Source organism: Portunus trituberculatus, chromosome 12 (genome assembly GCF_017591435.1).
Source record: "Portunus trituberculatus isolate SZX2019 chromosome 12, ASM1759143v1, whole genome shotgun sequence".
Classification (NCBI taxonomy): domain Eukaryota; kingdom Metazoa; phylum Arthropoda; class Malacostraca; order Decapoda; family Portunidae; genus Portunus; species Portunus trituberculatus.
This window is the reverse complement of record NC_059266.1, coordinates 7,151,780-7,171,379: the sequence shown is the minus strand read 5'-3', so window position 1 is coordinate 7,171,379 and position 19,600 is coordinate 7,151,780. Positions and strand designations below refer to the sequence as shown.

General features: G+C 41.4%; 1 protein-coding gene across 1 annotated transcript; it reads left to right on the top strand.

The window, feature by feature from the left end:
- The first annotated feature begins 2,418 nt into the window (after positions 1-2,418).
- On the top strand, positions 2,419-17,520 carry LOC123502733. The gene is given in 7 exon segments (XM_045251962.1): positions 2,419-2,529; positions 3,806-4,469; positions 10,115-10,241; positions 10,668-10,832; positions 11,365-12,356; positions 12,359-14,162; positions 15,004-17,520. Coding segments are annotated over 5 exon segments (2,649 nt in total). The 5' UTR covers positions 2,419-2,529; positions 3,806-4,295; the 3' UTR covers positions 13,550-14,162; positions 15,004-17,520.
- The last annotated feature ends 2,080 nt before the right edge of the window (positions 17,521-19,600 follow it).

The window sequence follows — 19,600 nt, the reverse complement described above, 5'->3', positions numbered from 1 at the left end:
TATCAGATCTCCTCTCTCCCTTCTTTATTCCAGGGTTAGTAGATCCATAGCCTTTAGTCTCTCCTCATATGTCATCCCTTCAAATTCTGGAACCATTCTTGTAGCCATTTTTTGTAGTCTCTCCAACTTCCTTATGTGTTTCTTTTTATGAGGGGTCCACACTACTCCTGCATATTCCAATCTGGGTCTTATTATAGTACTTATCAATTTCTTCATCATTTCTTTGTCCATATAGTGAAATGCTAATCCAATATTCCTTAGCAAATTATACGTCTCTGAAAATTCTATCAATATGGCTTACCGGTTGATTGTTTTCTTCCACTGTCACTCCAAAGTCCTTTTCCTTTTTTACTTTTTCTAGTTCTACTCCATCTCCCATCTTATAGATTCCCACTGGTCGTCTTTCACTTTTCCCATTTCCATGACATGGCTTTTGTCCACATTGAATTCCATCTCCCATTTTTTACTCCATTTCCAGATCTTGTTTAAGTCTTTCTGTAGTATTTCACAATCCTCTTTTTGTTTAATGACTCTGCACAGTTTCGCATCGTCCGCAAACAGATTTATGTAGCTGTTCACTCCTCTGGCATGTCATTTATATATACGAGAAAAGTATTGGTGCCAATACTGACCCCTGTGGCACTCCGCTGTCTACTGTTCTCCACTTGGACTTCATATCTTTAACTATTGTCCTTATTTCTCTCCCCTTCAAGTAATTTTTCATCCATCTCAATGTGTGTGTGTGTGTGTGTGTGTGTTTCACTGTTTGATCTGCTGCAGTCTCTGACGAGACAGCCTGACGTTACCCTACGGAACGAGCTCAGAGCTCATTATTTCCATATCTTCGGATAGGCCTGAGACCAGGCACACACCACACACCGGGACAACAAGGTCACAACTCCTCGATTTACATCCCGTATCTACTCACTGGTAGGTGAACAGGGGCTACACGTGAAAGGAGACACACCCAGGCCGGGGAATCGAACCCCGGTCTTCTGGCTTGTGAAGCCAGTGCTCTAACCACTGAGCTACCGGGCGTGTTTGTGTGTGTGTGTGTGTATAATACTTTTCTGAATGTGCAGAGAGAGAGAGAGAGAGAGAGAGAGAGAGTTAATTAAGAGGCTAGATGGTTCTTCTTGCGAGGGCCAAGGAAACAGAGCAATCCTTCTTCCTTTTATTTTAATACAAGTGTGTCTATATGGTGGTAGACAGGCAGTAGATCTCCAGGATGACTGAGTCCCGCCTCAGAGATGGTGGGGAGCGAGTGGCAGGGTAGTAGGTGGCTTCCAGTCTACAGGACAGTTTAGGGCTCCCTGGATTGGAGTTGTGGCCAGGTGGTGGGAGTCGAGTGAGTCTGTCTTCCGCCTCGGAAATGATGTGTGTGTTTCACTGTTTGATCTGCTGCAGTCTCTGACGAGACAGCCAGACGTTACCCTACGGAACGAGCTCAGAGCTCATTATTTCCAATCTTCGGATAGGCCTGAGACCAGGCACACACCACACACCGGGACAACAAGGTCACAACTCCTCAATTTACATCCCGTACCTACTCACTGCTAGGTGAACAGGGGCTACACGTGAAAGGAGAGACACCCAAATATCTCCACCCGGCCGGGGAATCGAACCCCGGTCCTCTGTCTTTCCAGCCTCTAACCACTGAGCTGTGTGTGTGTGTGTGTGTGTGTATACGTCAGGCCCCACCGAGATGTTGGTCCAGGCTCAGTACTTCTTTTTATACTCGTACAATATCTGTCACATCTATCTACCTTAAAAATGGCACCAATACTGGTGTCAAGATACCGGTATTGGACTATTGGTGGCAAGATGCCAGTGAAAAGAATATTTTAATTCCTCCTGGAACAAATCGTACCTTCACCTGCAGCAATATCTGCAGAAACCGGTGATGATTAACGTGTGGAGTAGACAGTGTACGATGGTGTGGCGGCGTGTATCGCTGTGTTGGGCCTTATTAACCTCTTCAGTACTAGGAAGTTTTTTTTTACCTTGAGTTTTGGGTATGATTAAACGATTTTATTTACATTATGAAGTGTTTATGGAGGTTTGGAGGTTAAAGGTTAGAGTCGTCACTATTTTAATCCCCACATAAGTTTCTGAAGCTGTATTAAATCGCCAAATAATAACCAGAATGAATATGAAAACGCGTCATGCTACTGAAGGGGTTAAGCCAAAGAGGTTTGATTCAGACACACGGGGGAGGGGCAGGTGGGCGTGGCCAGGCCAGTGTTACCAGGCACCACCAGGTTATTCTCATCGTACTCAAAATATCGACATACAGAAAGCATCCATTTACCAATATATTAACACAAAATACATATTAAATAAATAATTTAAACTACAGAAAGCATACATAAATGATAAAAAATGCATTATAAATAGTTAATTAGTAATACCTTTAGTCTCCATTAGCGGCAGACGACGTGAAGGAAGGTTGACAGGAAGAACTACTCGTGTTATTTTTCATTTTTTATCGTGATACAGGTGTTTCCCGTGCCCTTTCTCCCCGCACAAGTGAGTTAACACATCCGCCCTTCTTTATGAATCTCCAGATGGGGTATTAGTGGCTGGAGTTTTGAGTTAGATGAGAAAATTATGTATGTATTGGATTTCTCGTGTAAACCTCTTCTTATCATGTGTGTGTGTGTGTGTGTGCGCTGGGTAAGGTGAAGGCGTGTTGTGCAATATGTAACCATGTATCTTTGTTTTTTCGTCAGTCTGTCTGTGTGTTTAATATATTATCCGCTTCCTGTTCCCAGTATGTGCGTGTGTGTGTATGTTTGCCTGTGTGTAGCTTTTCAGTGCCTCGTTTATGTATGTGTGTTTGTGTCCTGACAGTCTTTTTCGTGTGTGTATGTGTGTCTGTCTTTCCTACGCCTCTTTCCTCTGTGTGTGTGTGTTTGTGTTTATGTTTATTCAGGTTCATCTCTCTCTCTCTCTCTCTCTCTCTCTCTCTCTCTCTCTCTCTCTCTCTCTCTCTCTCTCTCTCTCTCAAATTGTCCTTGTTAACGCTAGGATAACAAATTGGTACCCTAAGACATGATATTTCCATTGAGTTTGTTGTAATATTTCCTCCTAATAGATATAATACCACTGTTAATTCCCGCACAACACAATGTTACCTTAGGACACAGTATTTCAGTCAGTGCCTTGTTAATATGATTCCTCTTCCTCTATAGTAGTATGAGAATAGGCAGTGTTCCTTAGTGAATGGGTTGTAGAATTTGCCAAGTGGTCTCTCATTGCTTATATAATTTGTCAGTTTCTTATTGTTTGCATCTGATTGTTGAAAGGGATGATTGTAAGAGTGTGTGTAGTGTTATTCATGGTATACTGTCTTTGTATTCATAGGTTAAAAGTTTTTGTAATTTCTTTGTTTCATGTATAACTAGAAGTGTGTGTTATTGCTGGACTGTATATTGTGTGTATATTTAGTTGTAGTTTATGATTCTGTGGTTAATGGAAATCTGAATGTATAGTGGCACAGTGGTGGGGCAGTCAAGGTTAAGCAAACAGTGATGGCTCTATTAGTAAAGAGATGACCGAGGTTGTCTGCTCACTACAATAGGCTTGTTGATTCCTTGCCCACCACCACTGCCTCTGCCTCACATGACACAACTCAGTGCAGTGAATTAACCAAGCAGTGGAAGGGTGTATGTTTGTGTATTTGTGTTTATATGTTTGTGTGTATGAGAATTACGAATTACCACCTTTGTTTTTACACTTAATAGTCATAAATGATCCCTTACAATTTGTACATAGTATGTAATTATATTTGTTTATCTTACAGGAACATGGAGCGAGAGAGGCCCTGATCAGCTGGGTGAAATAAACCAAGAACTCTCATTGATGGAGCACACACGACCCAGCGCTGTGATTGGCTTGTGGGAGATGCACTAAAATCTGACTGACTGATAGAAGCAACACTGAAATCTGGGCAGTGTGTGTGTGTCCAGAGGAGCCAAGCAGCCTGTGTATGTGTGTGTGTACCTGTATGTGGCTGGCTGGGTGACACAGGAACTGGCTAGTGGTAAATGTACACACTATCACCAGACACACACACACAAGCTACTGCAAGAAAAGATACACAGACACATTTAGCAATACAAGAAAAGTGCATTCAAATTTGAAGCTACCAAGTGTCAGCTAAAATACAACACACACACACACACACACACACACTCATTAAACAGTATAAGGCACCAGGAGTCTAAAACAAAACACACACACACACACACACACACTCCACCATTTACCGGCAGTTTAGGCGTTGGGTAGCCATGGCTGACCATCCTGAGGACAACGACCCCTTTGAGGAGGACATAGTCTTCGATGAGGCGGGTCTCCTTGGGGGGAAGATGCCTCGCGCACGTCGGCAGGCAACCGCTGGCTTCCTCCCGACCTTCATGCTCTTCATTCGCACCGTCTTTCTCTGTATTGCTTTCCTGGGGCTGGTACGTGTGTGTGTGTGTTTGTGTATTTACCTAGTTGTAGTTTTACAGGGCCTGGGCTTTACGCTCGTGTGGCCCCGTCTCCATATCTACACTTATCCAATTTTTCTTTAAAGCTATGCACACTCTTTGCTGACACCACTTCCTCACTCAAACTGTTCTAAGTCTCAACACGTCTTTGTGGGAAACTATATTTTTTAACATCTCTCAGACATCTGTGTGTGTGTGTGTGTGTGTGTGTGTGTGTGTGTGTGTGTGTGTGTTCTGAAATGCTCTGCTCTCTTATCACGACTATTTTCAAAGGCCCAAAAATTATCACCCAGGTTTTCAAGAGTGTTTTTTCCTGTTCATGGTTTGAATTATTGTTTATCTCTTTAGAACTATGATAGCACCCTTAAAAATCTTGTTCAACTTCAACTATCTCGGTGCTTTTGAAAGATGTTGAAGTACAGTGTTTCAGAATGTGTATTTACCTAGTTGTATTTACCTAGTTGTAGTTTTGCAGGGCCTGGGCTTTATGCTCGTGTGGCCCCGTCTCCATATCTACACTTATCCAATATTACTTTAAAAGTATGCACACTCGTTGCAGACACTACTTCTTCATTTACTGTTCCACGTCTCAATACATCTTTGCGGGAAACTATATTTTTTAACATCTCTCAGACATCTTCCTTTTCTCAGCTTTTTACTATGCGATCTTGTGCTTCAGATGTCGTATTCTTCTCTCATGATCAGTTTCTCATTATCCACTTGGTCCATTCCGTTCATCAATTTATAAACTTGTATCAGGTCTCCTCTCTCCCTTCTTTGTTCCAGGGTTGGTAGATCCATAGCCTTTAGTCTCTCCTCATATGTCATCCCTTCAAATTCTGGAATCATTCTTGTAGCCATTTTTTGTAGTCTCCAATTTCCTTATGTGTTTCTTTTTATGAGGGGTCCACTCTACTCTTGCATATTCCAAACTGGGTCTTATTATAGTACTTATCAATTTCTTCATCATTTCTTTGTCCATGTAGTGAAATTCTATTCCAATATTCCTTAGCAAATTATATGTTTCTCTAAAAATTCTATCAATATGGCTTACTGGTTGATTGTTTTCTTCCATTGTCACTCCTAAGTCCTTTTCCATTTTTACTTTCTCCAGTTCTACTCCATCTCCTATCTTATAGATTCCCACAGGTCATCTTTCACTCTTTCCCATTTCCATGACATGGCTTTTGTTCACATTGAATTCCATGTCCCACTTTTTACTCCATTCCCAGATCTTATTTAGGTCTTCTTGCAGTATTTCACAATCCTCTTTTTGCTTTATAACTCTGCACAGTTTCGTATCATCTGTATGTGTGTGTGCGTGTATTTACCTAGTTGTATTTACCTAGTTGTAGTTTTACAGGGCCTGGGCTTTATGCTCGTGTGGTCCTGTCTCCATATCTACACTTATCCAATTTTTCTTTAAAACTATGTACACTCTTTGCTGATACCACTTCCTCACTCAAACTGCTCCAAGTCTCAACACATCTTTGCGGGAAACTAAATTTTTTAACATCTCTCAGACATCGTCCCTTCCTTAGTTTCTTACTATGCGATCTTGTGCTTCTAAAGTCATATTCTTCTCTCAGGATCAGTTTCTCATTATCCACTTCATCCATTCCGTTAATCAATTTATAAACTTGTATCAGATCCCTCTCTCTTCTCTGCTCCAAGGTTGGTAGATCCATTGCCTTTAGTCTCTCCTCATATGTCATCCCTTTAAATTCTGGAACCATTCTTGTAGCCATTTTTGTAGTCTCTCTAATTTTCTTATGTGTTTCTTTTTATGGGAGTCCACACAACTCCTGCATATTCCAATCTAGGTCTTATTTTAGTACTTATCAATTTCTTCATCATTTCCTTGTCCATATAGTGAAATGCTACTCCAATATTCCTTAGCAAATTATACGTCTCTCTGAAAATTCTATCAATATGGCTTACCGGTTGATTATTTTCTTCCATTGTCACTCCCAAGTCCTTTTCCTTTTTACTTTTTCTAGTTCTACTCCATCTCCCATCTTATAGATTCCCACTGGTCGTCTTTCACTTTTTCCCATTTCCATGACATGGCTTTTGTCCACATTGAATTCCATCTCCCATTTTTGCTCCATTTCCAGATCTTGTTTAAGTCTTCCTGTAGTATTTCACAATCCTCTTTTGTTTAATGACTCTGCACAGTTTCGCATCGTCCACAAACAGATTTATGTAGCTGTTCACTCCTCTGGCATGTCATTTATATATACGAGAAAAGTATTGGTGCCAATACTGACCCCTGTGGCACTCCGCTGTCTACTGTTCTCCACTTGGACTTCATATCTTTAACTATCGTCCTTATTTCTCTCCCCTTAAGTAATTCTTCATCCATCTCAATGTGCTTCCTTTTAAGCCACCCTTCTCCTCTAACTTCCATAGTAATCTTTCATGTGGCACTTTATCAAAAGCCTTTTTAGATCTAAATAAATACAGTCAACCCATCCTCTCTCTCTTGTACTTTATCAACTATTCTAGAGTAGAAACTCAATAAATTTGTCACACATGACCGACCTTTTCTAAAACCAAATTGGCTATTTGATAATATTTTGTTGTCTTCAAGAAACTCGATCCATTGCTTCTTTATTACTTTTTCACACATCTTGCATATTACACTAGTTAGTGATACCGGTCTGTAATTTAAAGGTTCTTCCTTCCTTCCGCTCTTATATATGGGAACCACCTCAGCTCTTTTCCACTCCACTGGCACTGTTCCATTTTCTATTGAGCATTTTATGATGTTGTATATTGGACTTGCTAGTTCTTCCCTACATTCTTTCAGTATTCTGCCTGAGACTTCATCCGGTCCCATTGCCTTTTCCTCATCCAATTCCGTCATCAACTTTTTATTTCAAGCTTGGTTACTTTAATCTCTTTCATATAGACAGTCTCTATTACCCTGTGGTCTTTCAAATTTGGATTCCTTAGTAAAGACCTCATGAAATTTACTATTTAACAGTTCTGCCATACTTTTTGGGTCTTCCACCATTCCGTTTTCTCCTTTTAACCTTTCTATTGTTTCTTTTTGTCTTATTTTTCCATTTATGAATCTGTAGAACAATTTTGGTTGTTCCTTACATTTTTCGACAATGTCCTTTTCATAGTTCTTTTCTTCTTCCTTTCTCACCTTAGCATATTCATTTCTTGCTGTTTTGAAGTTTTCCTTATTTTCTGGATTTCTGTTTCTTCTCCACCTTTTCCATGCTCCATCTCGTTTCTCCTTTGCCCTAGCACATCTTGCATTAAACCAATCTTTCTTTCCTTCTTCTTTAGGTCTATATTTCGGAACATATTCCTGACCCCAGTTTTGTATATTTCCAAAAATAAGTTATATTTCTCTTGAACCGTTAATGAGTTTTCCATCTCCTCCCAGTTTACGTTTTAAAATAGTTCTTGAGATTCTCAATATCAGCCTTTCTGTAATTTAATCGGTCTCCTTTGTATGATTCATCTCTATCTTCCTTTCCTTCTTCTATATCCATCTCTAATATTACATGGTCACTCTTTCCCAATGGGCACTTGTATCTTATATCATCGTTAATTGGTATATCCCTTGTAAAACTAGGTCTAATCTTGCCGGCTCATCGTTTCCTCTGAATCTTGTGTTTTCCTTTACTCTTTGGACCATCAAATTATCTATCATTAGGTTCAGGAATCTATCTCCCAGGCATCTTCCCCATACCACTTTCATAATTTTCCCAGTCTACCTCCTTACAGTTGAAATCTCCTACCAATATCACTTTTCTCCTTTCCTTAATGATTCTTGTAAGACTCCTTATTGTGTCATCTATCATGTCTCTATATTCTTGGTTAGTCCATGAGTTTGTTTTTGGTGGCACATATGTTCCAATGATTGTTAACTCCTTTTGTTAATATGCATCTTAACATACAGTATTTCTGATTTTCCTTCCCCAAACTCCACTTGATTTACCACTATCTCCTTCCTTAACATCATCATGACTCCTCCTCCTCCTTTACCCACTCTGTCTCTCCTCCATATATTATACCTTTTATCTATGTCTATTTTTATTGCCTCATTTAACTTTGTTTCCACCAGGCATACAATATCTGGTTCTTCTTTCTTTATGTAATCTCTTAATTCTAATTTACTAGATAAAATCCCATCTATGTTTGTATACATCATTTTTAATCTCTTGTTCTTATCATTTTTAGTTAAACTTGCTCCATTCTTTTCTCTTTCTCTTTTATATACCATTTCCTTATCCTGTCTCCTATAATTCTCCAAAAAAATGCCTTCTCCTCCTCTGACCTTTCATTATTTTTTTCTCTTGCTTCTGCCACCAGTTCATTGTGTCTCTTCCTTTCCTCCTCGTTTCTATTTTTCTTTATATATATATATATATATATATATATATATATATATATATATATATATATATATATATATATCTTTGCAACCTTCTGTTTCTCTGAGTTTCGTTTTTCTATATAGTACTTCTTCTGCTGCTGCTTGTGATTTTAGTAATATCTTAATTGGTCTCACTGTTCCTTCTTGATATGGTCCCATTCTATGGATTTCTTCTACTTCCTCTTCTAAGTTCTGTCTATCCTCGTCATTCAGATGTTTTAGTAGGTCTTTTACTGATTTCATTTCGTCTTTTTCCCTTCTTGGTCTATATTTAACATTTTTTTCTTTCAGTCCAAAAATAATTACACTTTTTTTTTCCGCAATTTCTCTTACTAAATTTTCTTTTTTCTTGAGGACTCCTATCATTTTGCTTGTCATATTTTCATCTCTTTCTTTTAACTGTTCTTGAAATACTTCTTGAAATGATTCCTTGTCTTTCTTATCTTGGATTCTCCATGCTTGTACTTCTTTTTTAATCACGTCTTGTACTCTTTCTTCTTCTTTGTTAACTAGATCTTTTAGCTTTTCTTTTTCTTTCTCGGCTTTACCGAGTCCTTCTTCCATCAATTTCTTATAGTTCGCTATTTGCACTTTTAATTCTTCATTTTCGGTTCTTAGCCTAGTTTCGTTTTCTTCCACTCTTTTTATCCTTTCTTTCAATTTCTGGAGCTCTTTATCTTGTTCTTCATTCTCTTTCATTCCCATACTCTCCTTTATCAATTTATCTAATTTACGTTCGATAGTCAAGACTCTCAAATAGTGAAGTTTGCGCCGTATCAAAGCCTTTAAATTCTCTTTCTCCCTCACCAACATTGTCATCATCAGCTTTCATTCTTTCCCTTGTCACATACCTGCATTTAGATGGAATATCTTTTTCACTCATTATTATTTAACACTGTATTCATGAAAAAAAATGAGTCCACACTTATCGCCCAGGCCACTGTAAACCCAAACAAAGGTAGTGAAGATCAGCTGATTCTCGGGAGCGACGGTATTGCGTCTCGTGTGAGTGTGTGTGTGTGCGCGTGAGTGTGGGTGTATGTCATTACTTGTTCTTTGCTTAATATTCTCATACATTTTTGTTAGATTATATAAGTTTGTATCATTACTTTTATATCACTTACTCTTCTCCTCATGTCATTAAGTGTATTGTGTCAAGTATACCATGATGTGTTGCAGTAAGAGAGACTCAACTTTTGTGTGTTTGTGTGCCTCCCAGGGCCTGTGTGTGTCAGTGAGTGGAGGGCCTCTCATTAAGCTGGAGATGAGTGTTGGGGTTCCTGAGAGTACAGCGTTCCATGTCTTCACAGCGCGGTCAGTCGGCATGCTGCTTGGAGGAGCTCTAGGTGAGTGCTGCTGCTGCTGTCACTGCTACTCATGTCTCCTATTGTCTCTGTACCTTTAATTCAAGCTCTGAGTTATTCCTTTGCCTCTCTCGTGCCACACAGAAATTTAGGATGAAGGGGAAATGTATACAAAGGGAAAGGAAGTGATAAGAGAGAGAGAGAGGAGGGGGATCTTATCACTGACTCAGGAAGTGTGAGATTAAATGTTCCATTATTAAGAAATACGTATATAAAACCATTTCCTGCTCCTGCTCCTGCTCCTACATAACACCTCATTCCCTTGTTTATGAAGTGTTAGTATTAAACTATTTTTTTATATTTCACATAACACTTCACTTATTATTGCATTATGTTCTATATTTATTTCTTCTTGTCTGTATATTTCAGCATATCTAAAATATTTTAATTCTGATGTTCTTTACACAGGTTCGGTGTTGTTTGAGGTGTATAACCGTCAGTTTCTGCTCTCCGTGAGTCTGGTGTGGGTGGCGGCAGCCGTGACAGTGTTGCCCTTCACTGTACCAGCAGCCCTGTGGTGGACACTGGCATCCACAGCTGCCCTTGGCACTGGTCTGGCATTCATCTTCACTGGTAAGGCTACGAGTCTCTTGGTGTGGTGTGGGGGTGTATTGTGTGGTGGATGAGTGGAAGGTCTGATGGGTGTGGTGGGTGAGTGGAAGAGGTGTCTTGGCTATATGGAAGGCTTGAGATCAGTGGGTGTGGTGGCATGGTGGGTGTGTAGGATCAGACAGTTGGTTTATTTGGCTCTCAATTGATGTTCAGGTAATGAGGAAGTCAATCAGAAGTGTAGAGTAGGAAGTGTATTTACTGGATCAGTCTTGTAGTCTGTTGTTAAGTCAGTTGTCATTCAGTAATTTTGTTGAGTTTGGCAGTTTAGTGAGTCATGTAGTCTGTCTCGTCAGTGGTTACTTTAATAACTGTGATAGCGGTGTGAATCAGTCAGTCAGTGCATTGTTGTAGCAGTTCATGGCAAGATTAGATTAGTCATTGATTGTGTGTGTCTGTGGTCACTGATGGAATTACTGAGAGAGAGAGAGAGAGAGAGAGAGAGAGAGAGAGAGAGAGAGAGAGAGTGTAGACAGTAGCCAGTGTGTCATTCCAGGTGGCAACGTGCTGTGCCTGGATCTGTGGGGGCGGCGGCAAGGTGGCGTAGCACTGCAGACTCTCCACTTCAGCTTCTCCCTGGGGGCCTTGGTGGTGCCTCTGGTGGTGCAGCCATTCTTCTCTGGCCTGCACCCTGTTGAGACCACCACCACCGTCGCCACCACCACGCCCCTCACCACGGAGGTCGCAGTGGCAGTGAGGGGTGTCCGATCAGCAACACTGGGAACTGAGCCACACACCACCAATTTCAGTGATAAAGACCTGCTCTGCCTCACCTTTCCTGGAGGATGCCCTAACACCACCACAATAACCACCTTGAACCACACCATCACCACCACCACACCACCACCACTGCCATCACCCTCCATCCCCAAGACACCCAGGAAAAAACCAGCATGCACCAATGATATAAATCTCGACCCTGATGACAAGATGACCAAATGGACCAAACCTCCTCTACATAAGAATCCTCCTTTTCCTCCTCCACCTCCCACCTCTCCACCTACCACGCAGAAGCCACACACCACCACTCAGTCACCCAAACCCACACATGCTCTCAACACCTCTGCTAATGGAACTGTCTCTCACAACACCACTGCCAACACCGGACAGAGTAGTGATGTCAACACCACCACCACCACCACCAACAGTACCACCAAAGAACTTACACCTTCCACAAGCCACACCAGTTCTATCCCGACCACTACCACTACTACTACTACTGCTACCACTGCTATTACTACCACTACCACTGCTGCTGCCACCACCACCACTACTACTAGTACTACTAGTTCCACCTCTGCAGCTACTATTGCTGCTACTACCACCACCACTCCCACTACTACCCCCACTACAACCACACCCCCTGCTACTACCACTACCACCTCTACATCTGCTGCTGCTACAACCACCACCACCACCAAAGCTCCTCCTCCACCAATCACTTCACGTCCAACTACTACCACCACCACAGCCAAGCCTAAGCCTACCACCACCACCACCATCACCACCACTACTACTATTACCACCCCTACCACTACTACCAGTCCACACACCACCACCACCACAACCACCCTTCCACCACCACCACCACCACGCGTGACCCACCCCCTGCAGTGAACCGTGGGGGGGAGGCGATGCAGCTGACATCTGAGGTGCAGCAGTACGAGGTGCAGGACCTGCGGGAGAGGCTGCCAGAGGAAGAGAGCAGCGTGGGCACCCCGTCCCTTAAGCCCGGCACCTTCAGCAATGCCAGCGATGACAAGTCCCGCTTCTTGGAGCACATGGCACAGCGCCTTGGCGACTACGGGGTGACACGGGTGCACCTGGCCTACATCAGCATTGGCATCCTGGTGGTGGTGGACGCACTGGTGTCCGTGGTGGTGCTGTGCCACCATCCACGGGAGGCACGCTCCAGGCAGGAGGGCGGCCCCATGGCCACCGCTCGGCCCTCCCGCACCCTGCTCTTCACAGTGCTCTTCTCTGCCTTCATGTTTGCAGCAGAGGCCCTGCAGGGAACCCTCCACCACCTCCTGACCTCCACAGAGGGTGGCTCAGGCCTGCCCATCCTTTGGGGTGGAGGGGAAGAGGGCCCCAATAACCAGGTGGTGTTTTGGGGATTGGTGTGTTTGGTGCGTTTCCTGTGCATCCTGGCAGCCGGCTGCGTGGGGCCACCCGGTAGGCTGCTGGGGGTGGCGGTGTTGTCCTCTGTGGCTGGCGCATCCTTCATGGCGGTGGGTGCATTGGGGAAGCAGGACTTTGTGTGGGCAGGTGTGGTGTTCCTGGCTGTGGGGAGTGCACCGGTGCTGCCCACCAGCCTGTTGTGGATGGCCCAGCACATGAGAGTGACCCACCGCCTGTGTGCCCTCATGGTGGTGGTGGCCTCCTTCGGCAACACACTCACCCACTCCCTGCTGGCCGAGGTGATGGGACACCTACCAACCCATGCCTTCGTGCTGCTGGGCCTGGCCATTGCCTCTGTTGTGCTGCTGTCTGCCTCAGTGTGTGCCTTGCACGCTGGCCAAAACAACCCCAACCTTGGGGCACCCGTGGGCTACCAGCTGGCCAGCCAGCACGAGGAGGATAGCCTGGAGCTGACGCCCTCTGCTAGCGTGGTGTTCACTCCCGCCGATGCTGCGTCACACGAAGGGGGCGAGGCAGGCCAGGCACTGCTCATTGACTAGCAGCCACGCTCACACCCTGCACACCCACACACACACACTCACACTCACACGTGCACATTCGCCACATGCTGCCACGTGCTCACTCGTATACGCACACCAACGGACACAAGGAAGTGTCTAGCATTAAGTGCAAGAGGAACTGCCCGGCAGACCCTCGCCTCTGTGTTCACGCCCAGCAAGCCTTCCCTTCACCACCTTGCCTCCCTTACTCCCACTCCAATCAGTATTCCCACCCACCCCAGAGGAGGGAACTCAGCCACTGGTATGGTGAAGGAATCTGTACTGTAGCCTTGGTCCTTGCCCCCACACTGCCCTTGTCATCCCTCCAGCAGGGCACACATTCTGTACACCCACGGCCTTCGCTCCACCAAGCTGCTGTTGTGTTACCTCTGTGCCATCTTGCCACCACGCCCACAGCATTCCTCCGCCCAGCGTGTGTGTGAGGCGTGGACCCTGTGTGTGTGTGTGTGTGTGTGTGTGTGTGTGTGAAGCAATCCCTCTTGTGACTAAGGACAATAATATAGCTAGCAGTCATTGGGTATCTCAATGTACACACTATATCAAGCTTGTGTGTGTGTGAGAGAGAGAGAGAGAGAGAGAGAGAGAGAGAGAGGTGTATACTATAAAAAAAAAAAAGTCTGACCGAGCTTAATTTACGGCTATGGGGGGGCGAGGGGAACTCTACAGTGCTACCACGTTTCCAAAAAATGCGATGTGAAATGGAAGTTATTGGTGTACAAGGCATCGCAAGTACCATCAATTCAGATGTATAAAATTTCGACGTGTATATAGATGGCTGAATCAACAGTAACCATCATATGCTTAAAAAACTATATAGTACCATACAACCATGGCATACATATTCAACAGTGTTGCTGATATCAACTGTAGTAACTTATAATGGTACTTAGCGTATGTTTAGGGTGTGTAATAATATCAGCGTTACAGATATAAAATAATGAGCATGGAAAAAAGAAATAATCTGTTATCCAAAGTAAAAAAATAGTAGTCTTGTGAGTGGCGGCAATACTGATGAACCCAGCCTGGCCAAGCCGAATAGCCTCACCTTGTAGTACCAGATGTTGCTATAATTATAAGATAAAATGCTCACATTTACTGGCTTTTACAGTAATTTCAAGGGTGAGGCATAATCGCATTCATAATTCGTAAGCCAAGCTAATGTGTAGTTTCTATTTTTACAAAATAGTAGGTATATGCCAATACCTTAGTGAAAAAAAAGAAGCAGCATTATTCACTTGTGAGCGGCAACTCTTCCACACCCACTGGTGGCCTTGACACATTATGGTGGCGACGTGACTGACCTCGTGCCACTCATATATATATATATATATATATATATATATATATATATATATATATATATATATATATATATATATATATATATATATGCAATTATAAATGACTCTGCTTACCTTTGATTCTTTAGTAAGAGAGAGAGAGAGAGAGAGAGAGAGAGATTAACAGAACAGTAGTGAAAACGTGGTAACACTGTACAGAGACGCTCGTCCCCCCCATGGCCATAAATTAAGGCTGGTCAGACTATACTTAGCATCATTCCTAAATCTCTCCAAATACTCTACTGTCATTCCACTGTACACATTCTCTCCCTGACTTCTCCACTGTATATTGTTTTCCCCCCAGTGAGAGTTACGTATGTGATTATGTTCGTTGTTCAAATTTTGAGAGTTTTTACGTATGTATTTATAAGGTTCATTCCATATTATTTTTGTATATATAGATGTGTATGTATGTATGTACCTTATGTATTGCCTTAATATATTTTGTCACAACAGTGTGTGCGTGTGTGTACTATTTGGTGACTATTTATAAGTAGATGCTTGAATATCACTACACATATATACACAAAGAGAGAGAGACCAACAAAACTAGTGTGTGTGTGTGTGTGTGTGTGTGTGTGTGTGTGTGTGTGTGTGTGTGTGTGTGTGAGTGCCTGCATGTGTGTGTGTGTGTGTGTGTGTCTCCTCTTTTACTACATATTACTTGGTGTACACCGTCCCGTGTCTGTCGTAGTATCAGCATCAGCAGCAGGGTCAGTGTTTTATTTTATATACTCTGATCTGGTACTGTAAGCTTTTTGTAACCTAACTTTGGAGGGGTCACAGAGGCAGGGGAGGGAGGAAGGGAGGGAAGGAAGGAAGGAAGAAAGGAATAATGTCTGTGTTGAAGTGCAAGTAAAAAGAGATATTGAGAAAAGAAAAGTTAAAGTGGGCATCAGGATCTGTGAGTTTAGGGAAGAAGATGAACATGTGCTTTGTAAACTGAAGGAGAGAAGAATTCCTGTCAAACTCAGGAGTACAGAGAGAGAGAGTGTGTGTGTGTGTGTGTGTGTGTGTGTGTGTGTGTGTGTGTGTGTGTGTGTGTCAAAGGAAGGGTTGTGTTGATAATGAAAGTTGTGTAATGTCTTGATGAAACGGAGAAGTTAAGTGATAAAAGGGACGGATCTGAGAGAGAGAGAGCGCTGTTAAGTTACGAAAAACAATAAACAGAGAGAAAGGATAACAAACTGTGATACCCAATAAAAAAGTAAAAAGAGTTTGTAAAGTTTGTCGGTAAATGAATTGATAAGGATACGAAACGAACACAGGAACCGTAACATCACATAAAGATTGAGTGATTAGTAATGTGTAGAGGAAGATATAAGTTGTGTGCTAGTTAAAACCTCGCTTGATTGCTAGGGACGAGTAAGGGGCTTGTTGAATCAGCCAAACGGTGCTTCAGTGACAATAAGATAAAGAGCCATACTATGAAACACTTAATGTCCCTTCCACTACGTTCTACAGGCTACTACTTAGTCACTCAGGTTTAAAAGGATGCATTTATTTTTTATTATTTTTTATTAATCTAGTGAGAAATTAACATGATTTTTTACATTTTTAACGGGAGAATCTGACTAATTAATTATGTGGCCTTGGAAAATAGTCGTGGTGAGAGAGCAAAGTGTTTCTGATGATGGTTTAAGGATAGTTTGTTAAGTAGTGATTGAACTAATGCGCCATACAACAGGGTCATTATATCGTTGGCGTGTTTAGATACGGTGATAATTTGTTCGCCACTGATTAGTAACCCTTTTAGTACTTGGACGCAGTTTTGTCTTGAGATTTGTATACTATTAGACCATTTCATTAACTTTAGGAAGGGTCTATGGATGTCAGAAGATTAATGGCCACAGTCTTCACTATTTTAATCCCTCACATAAGTTTCTGAAGCTGTATAAAATCATCAGATAGTAAGGAAAATGAATATGGAAACGCGTCATGGTACTGAAGGGGTTAACGGCAGCACAGGCAGGAGGACGAGTAATGAGTAGTTGAAAGTGGTTAGTGAGAGTGATGATAATCCATTCAGTACCAATTAGACGGTAGCTCATTTGTTTTTTGGACATTACAAGATTTGATTATATATATATATATATATATATATATATATATATATATATATATATATATATATATATATATTTTTTTTTTTTTTTTTTTTATACTTAATCTGTGTTATTATGTAGATTTATTTCTCAAAGATTAATTGATGTTATTTTACGTTATTATTATTGTTGCTATTATTATTTTTCTACTACTACTACTACTACTACTACTACTTACTTAGTTACTTATATACTTACTACTACTACTACTAATAATAATAATTTTACTACTGTTGTAGAATTTTTTTACCGTTTTCTATAATCTTGCTTTATTTATTCATGTATTTATTTTCTGGATGGTTGTAATCCTCTCTAGTTATTCATCCACTATAATGATATGATGATGGTGATGTGATTGGAAGGTAATGATTACTGTTGTTAACTGTTCGCGTGGCGTCAGGTTGATAGGAGGGGCAGGGACAAGGGAGAGGGGGTGGAAAGTCTAGTTTCTGTTTCGAAAAGCTTACTGTATTCTGGAAATAAAAAGATCAAGTCATGAGGTTTCTGTATTTGTGTTCTTTGATACCGCGCTGTGGTTTGTGCAGAGTGAAGGCTGGGAGTGCTGGCTAATTCATTAAGTTACCTTTGCTAATTACTGTGTTCCCCTCGCCCCCTCCATCACTTCTTTTGTCTTGGCCAGCTGAAGTTCACATGCTTCAAAGTTCAGAGTTCATGCTAATGAGCTCGTGCACACATGTTGTGTGCTTTTGCATCAGCGTCATGTTTCAGGCAGATCCTTCGATGGCAGATTTGTTCTTTATCGCAATAGGTAAGTATAATATGTTTTGTTCCTACTAAGGCCTCAATTAATTTGAAGCTTCGAAGTAGATACGCGTGGACAGGAAGCTTGCCGCCCACGCCAGGGTTGCCATGTTTGTCCTTTTAAAGACAGTCTGTCCTATTTTGAGCCTGTTTGTCCTTAAGTTTTCTTGTAAAAAAGGACAGTCAAAATCTGTCCTTTACCGTCCTTTTTTCAGCAAAATTTATTTTTTTATTTATTTTTTTTCATTGTGAACCACGGATCCGGTCAAACCTTAAACACGCAGTCAATAAATTTGTTTCTGCAACTTCCTATCTTTTTATTGTTTTAACATATTTGTTCTTGTGTTATATAAAAATAAATCGAGCATATTATAAGCTTATGATTTTTCTTTGGGATCGCAGACTATAATAAGTAACCGGCAACTCCCTTAAAAAGCGCTCCCACTCCCAGCCTCCCAGCCAATGAGTATAAATACATAGTTTTCTATACTCGTTGCTCCCAGCTTAGCCTAAACACACACACACACACACACACACATATATATATATATATATATATATATATATATATATATATATATATATATATATATATATATATATATATATATATATATATATATATATATATATATATATATATATATATATATATATATATATATATATATATATATATATATATATATATATATATATATATATATATATATATATATATATATATATATATATATATATATATATATATATATATATAATACACACACTTTTTGTTGTGCTGTCCTTTCTTGGAGGCAAATGTCCTTTTTTTTCTAAAGCAGGTCTGTCCTTTTTTCATGTGTAGTGTCTGGCAACTCTGCCGTAGTCAGCCCGGCGGCCGGCCAGTTGACCGTGAGCCGTGCTTCTCTTGGCAGGACAAGGCGCTGGTCGTGAGGGACAGTGAGTGGTGGAGATCAAGATACCGATAATAGTGTTATCTATAGTAGCGAAGAGAATATTTTGTGTGTAGCCTCTCAGTAATCAGAGGTTAACTATTTAAACATGGTTGAAGACACAAAGTGGACAGTGGAGTGTGGGTGCTTGCTAGTGACACGGACAGCCGCCGCGGAGCAATCTTTGCCTAACGTAAGTGATATATTGGTATAACTCATCATTTCACGGTGGTGCCATGTCATAACCTAACGTTGGTAACCTCCTGGACAATATATCAGTGAACTAACACCTGCACATACTTATAAAAACAAAATAATTCAGTCTTGAAAACGTAAACAAACCGATCTCCTGACCCGCCGCCTCTCTCTCAGCCATTATCTGCATCATCTCTTACTCATTACAGGCCTGACAGGTCACAAAGTGGAGCCATAGGCCTAATCTTTCATGTCAGTTGTTGAGATATATCCGCAACTACCTGATTTGTGTGCTATGGAGTGAGAAGAAGCGGGCCTACCCATGACGTCACGAGCCCCAGGCTTTGACGTCATCACCAGCTCCCGCCCAAAATGCCGGTCCCAGATGCTCGACTTCCACTATTATTTATATTTGTCTCAGTTCATTTATTTCGAGTCACAAGTGCCTTTTAAGGGTTTTTAATGATAGTTCCCAGTGTTTTACGTGTCTTCCATGCTTGAGTTGAGTGAAATACGGTGATGTAGAGGGTGTTTATGACTTGAATGGGAGGGCCAAAATACGCTAAAATTTTTACCTCCGCTATCTGTGATTTTTTATTTGAGGTTGTAGCGAAGTGTTTGTGTTTTCAAAAGATGGTTTATCATGATAAAAGTGTGCAAGGCTCCTGAGAAGTTAAAGATGTGGACTTTAAG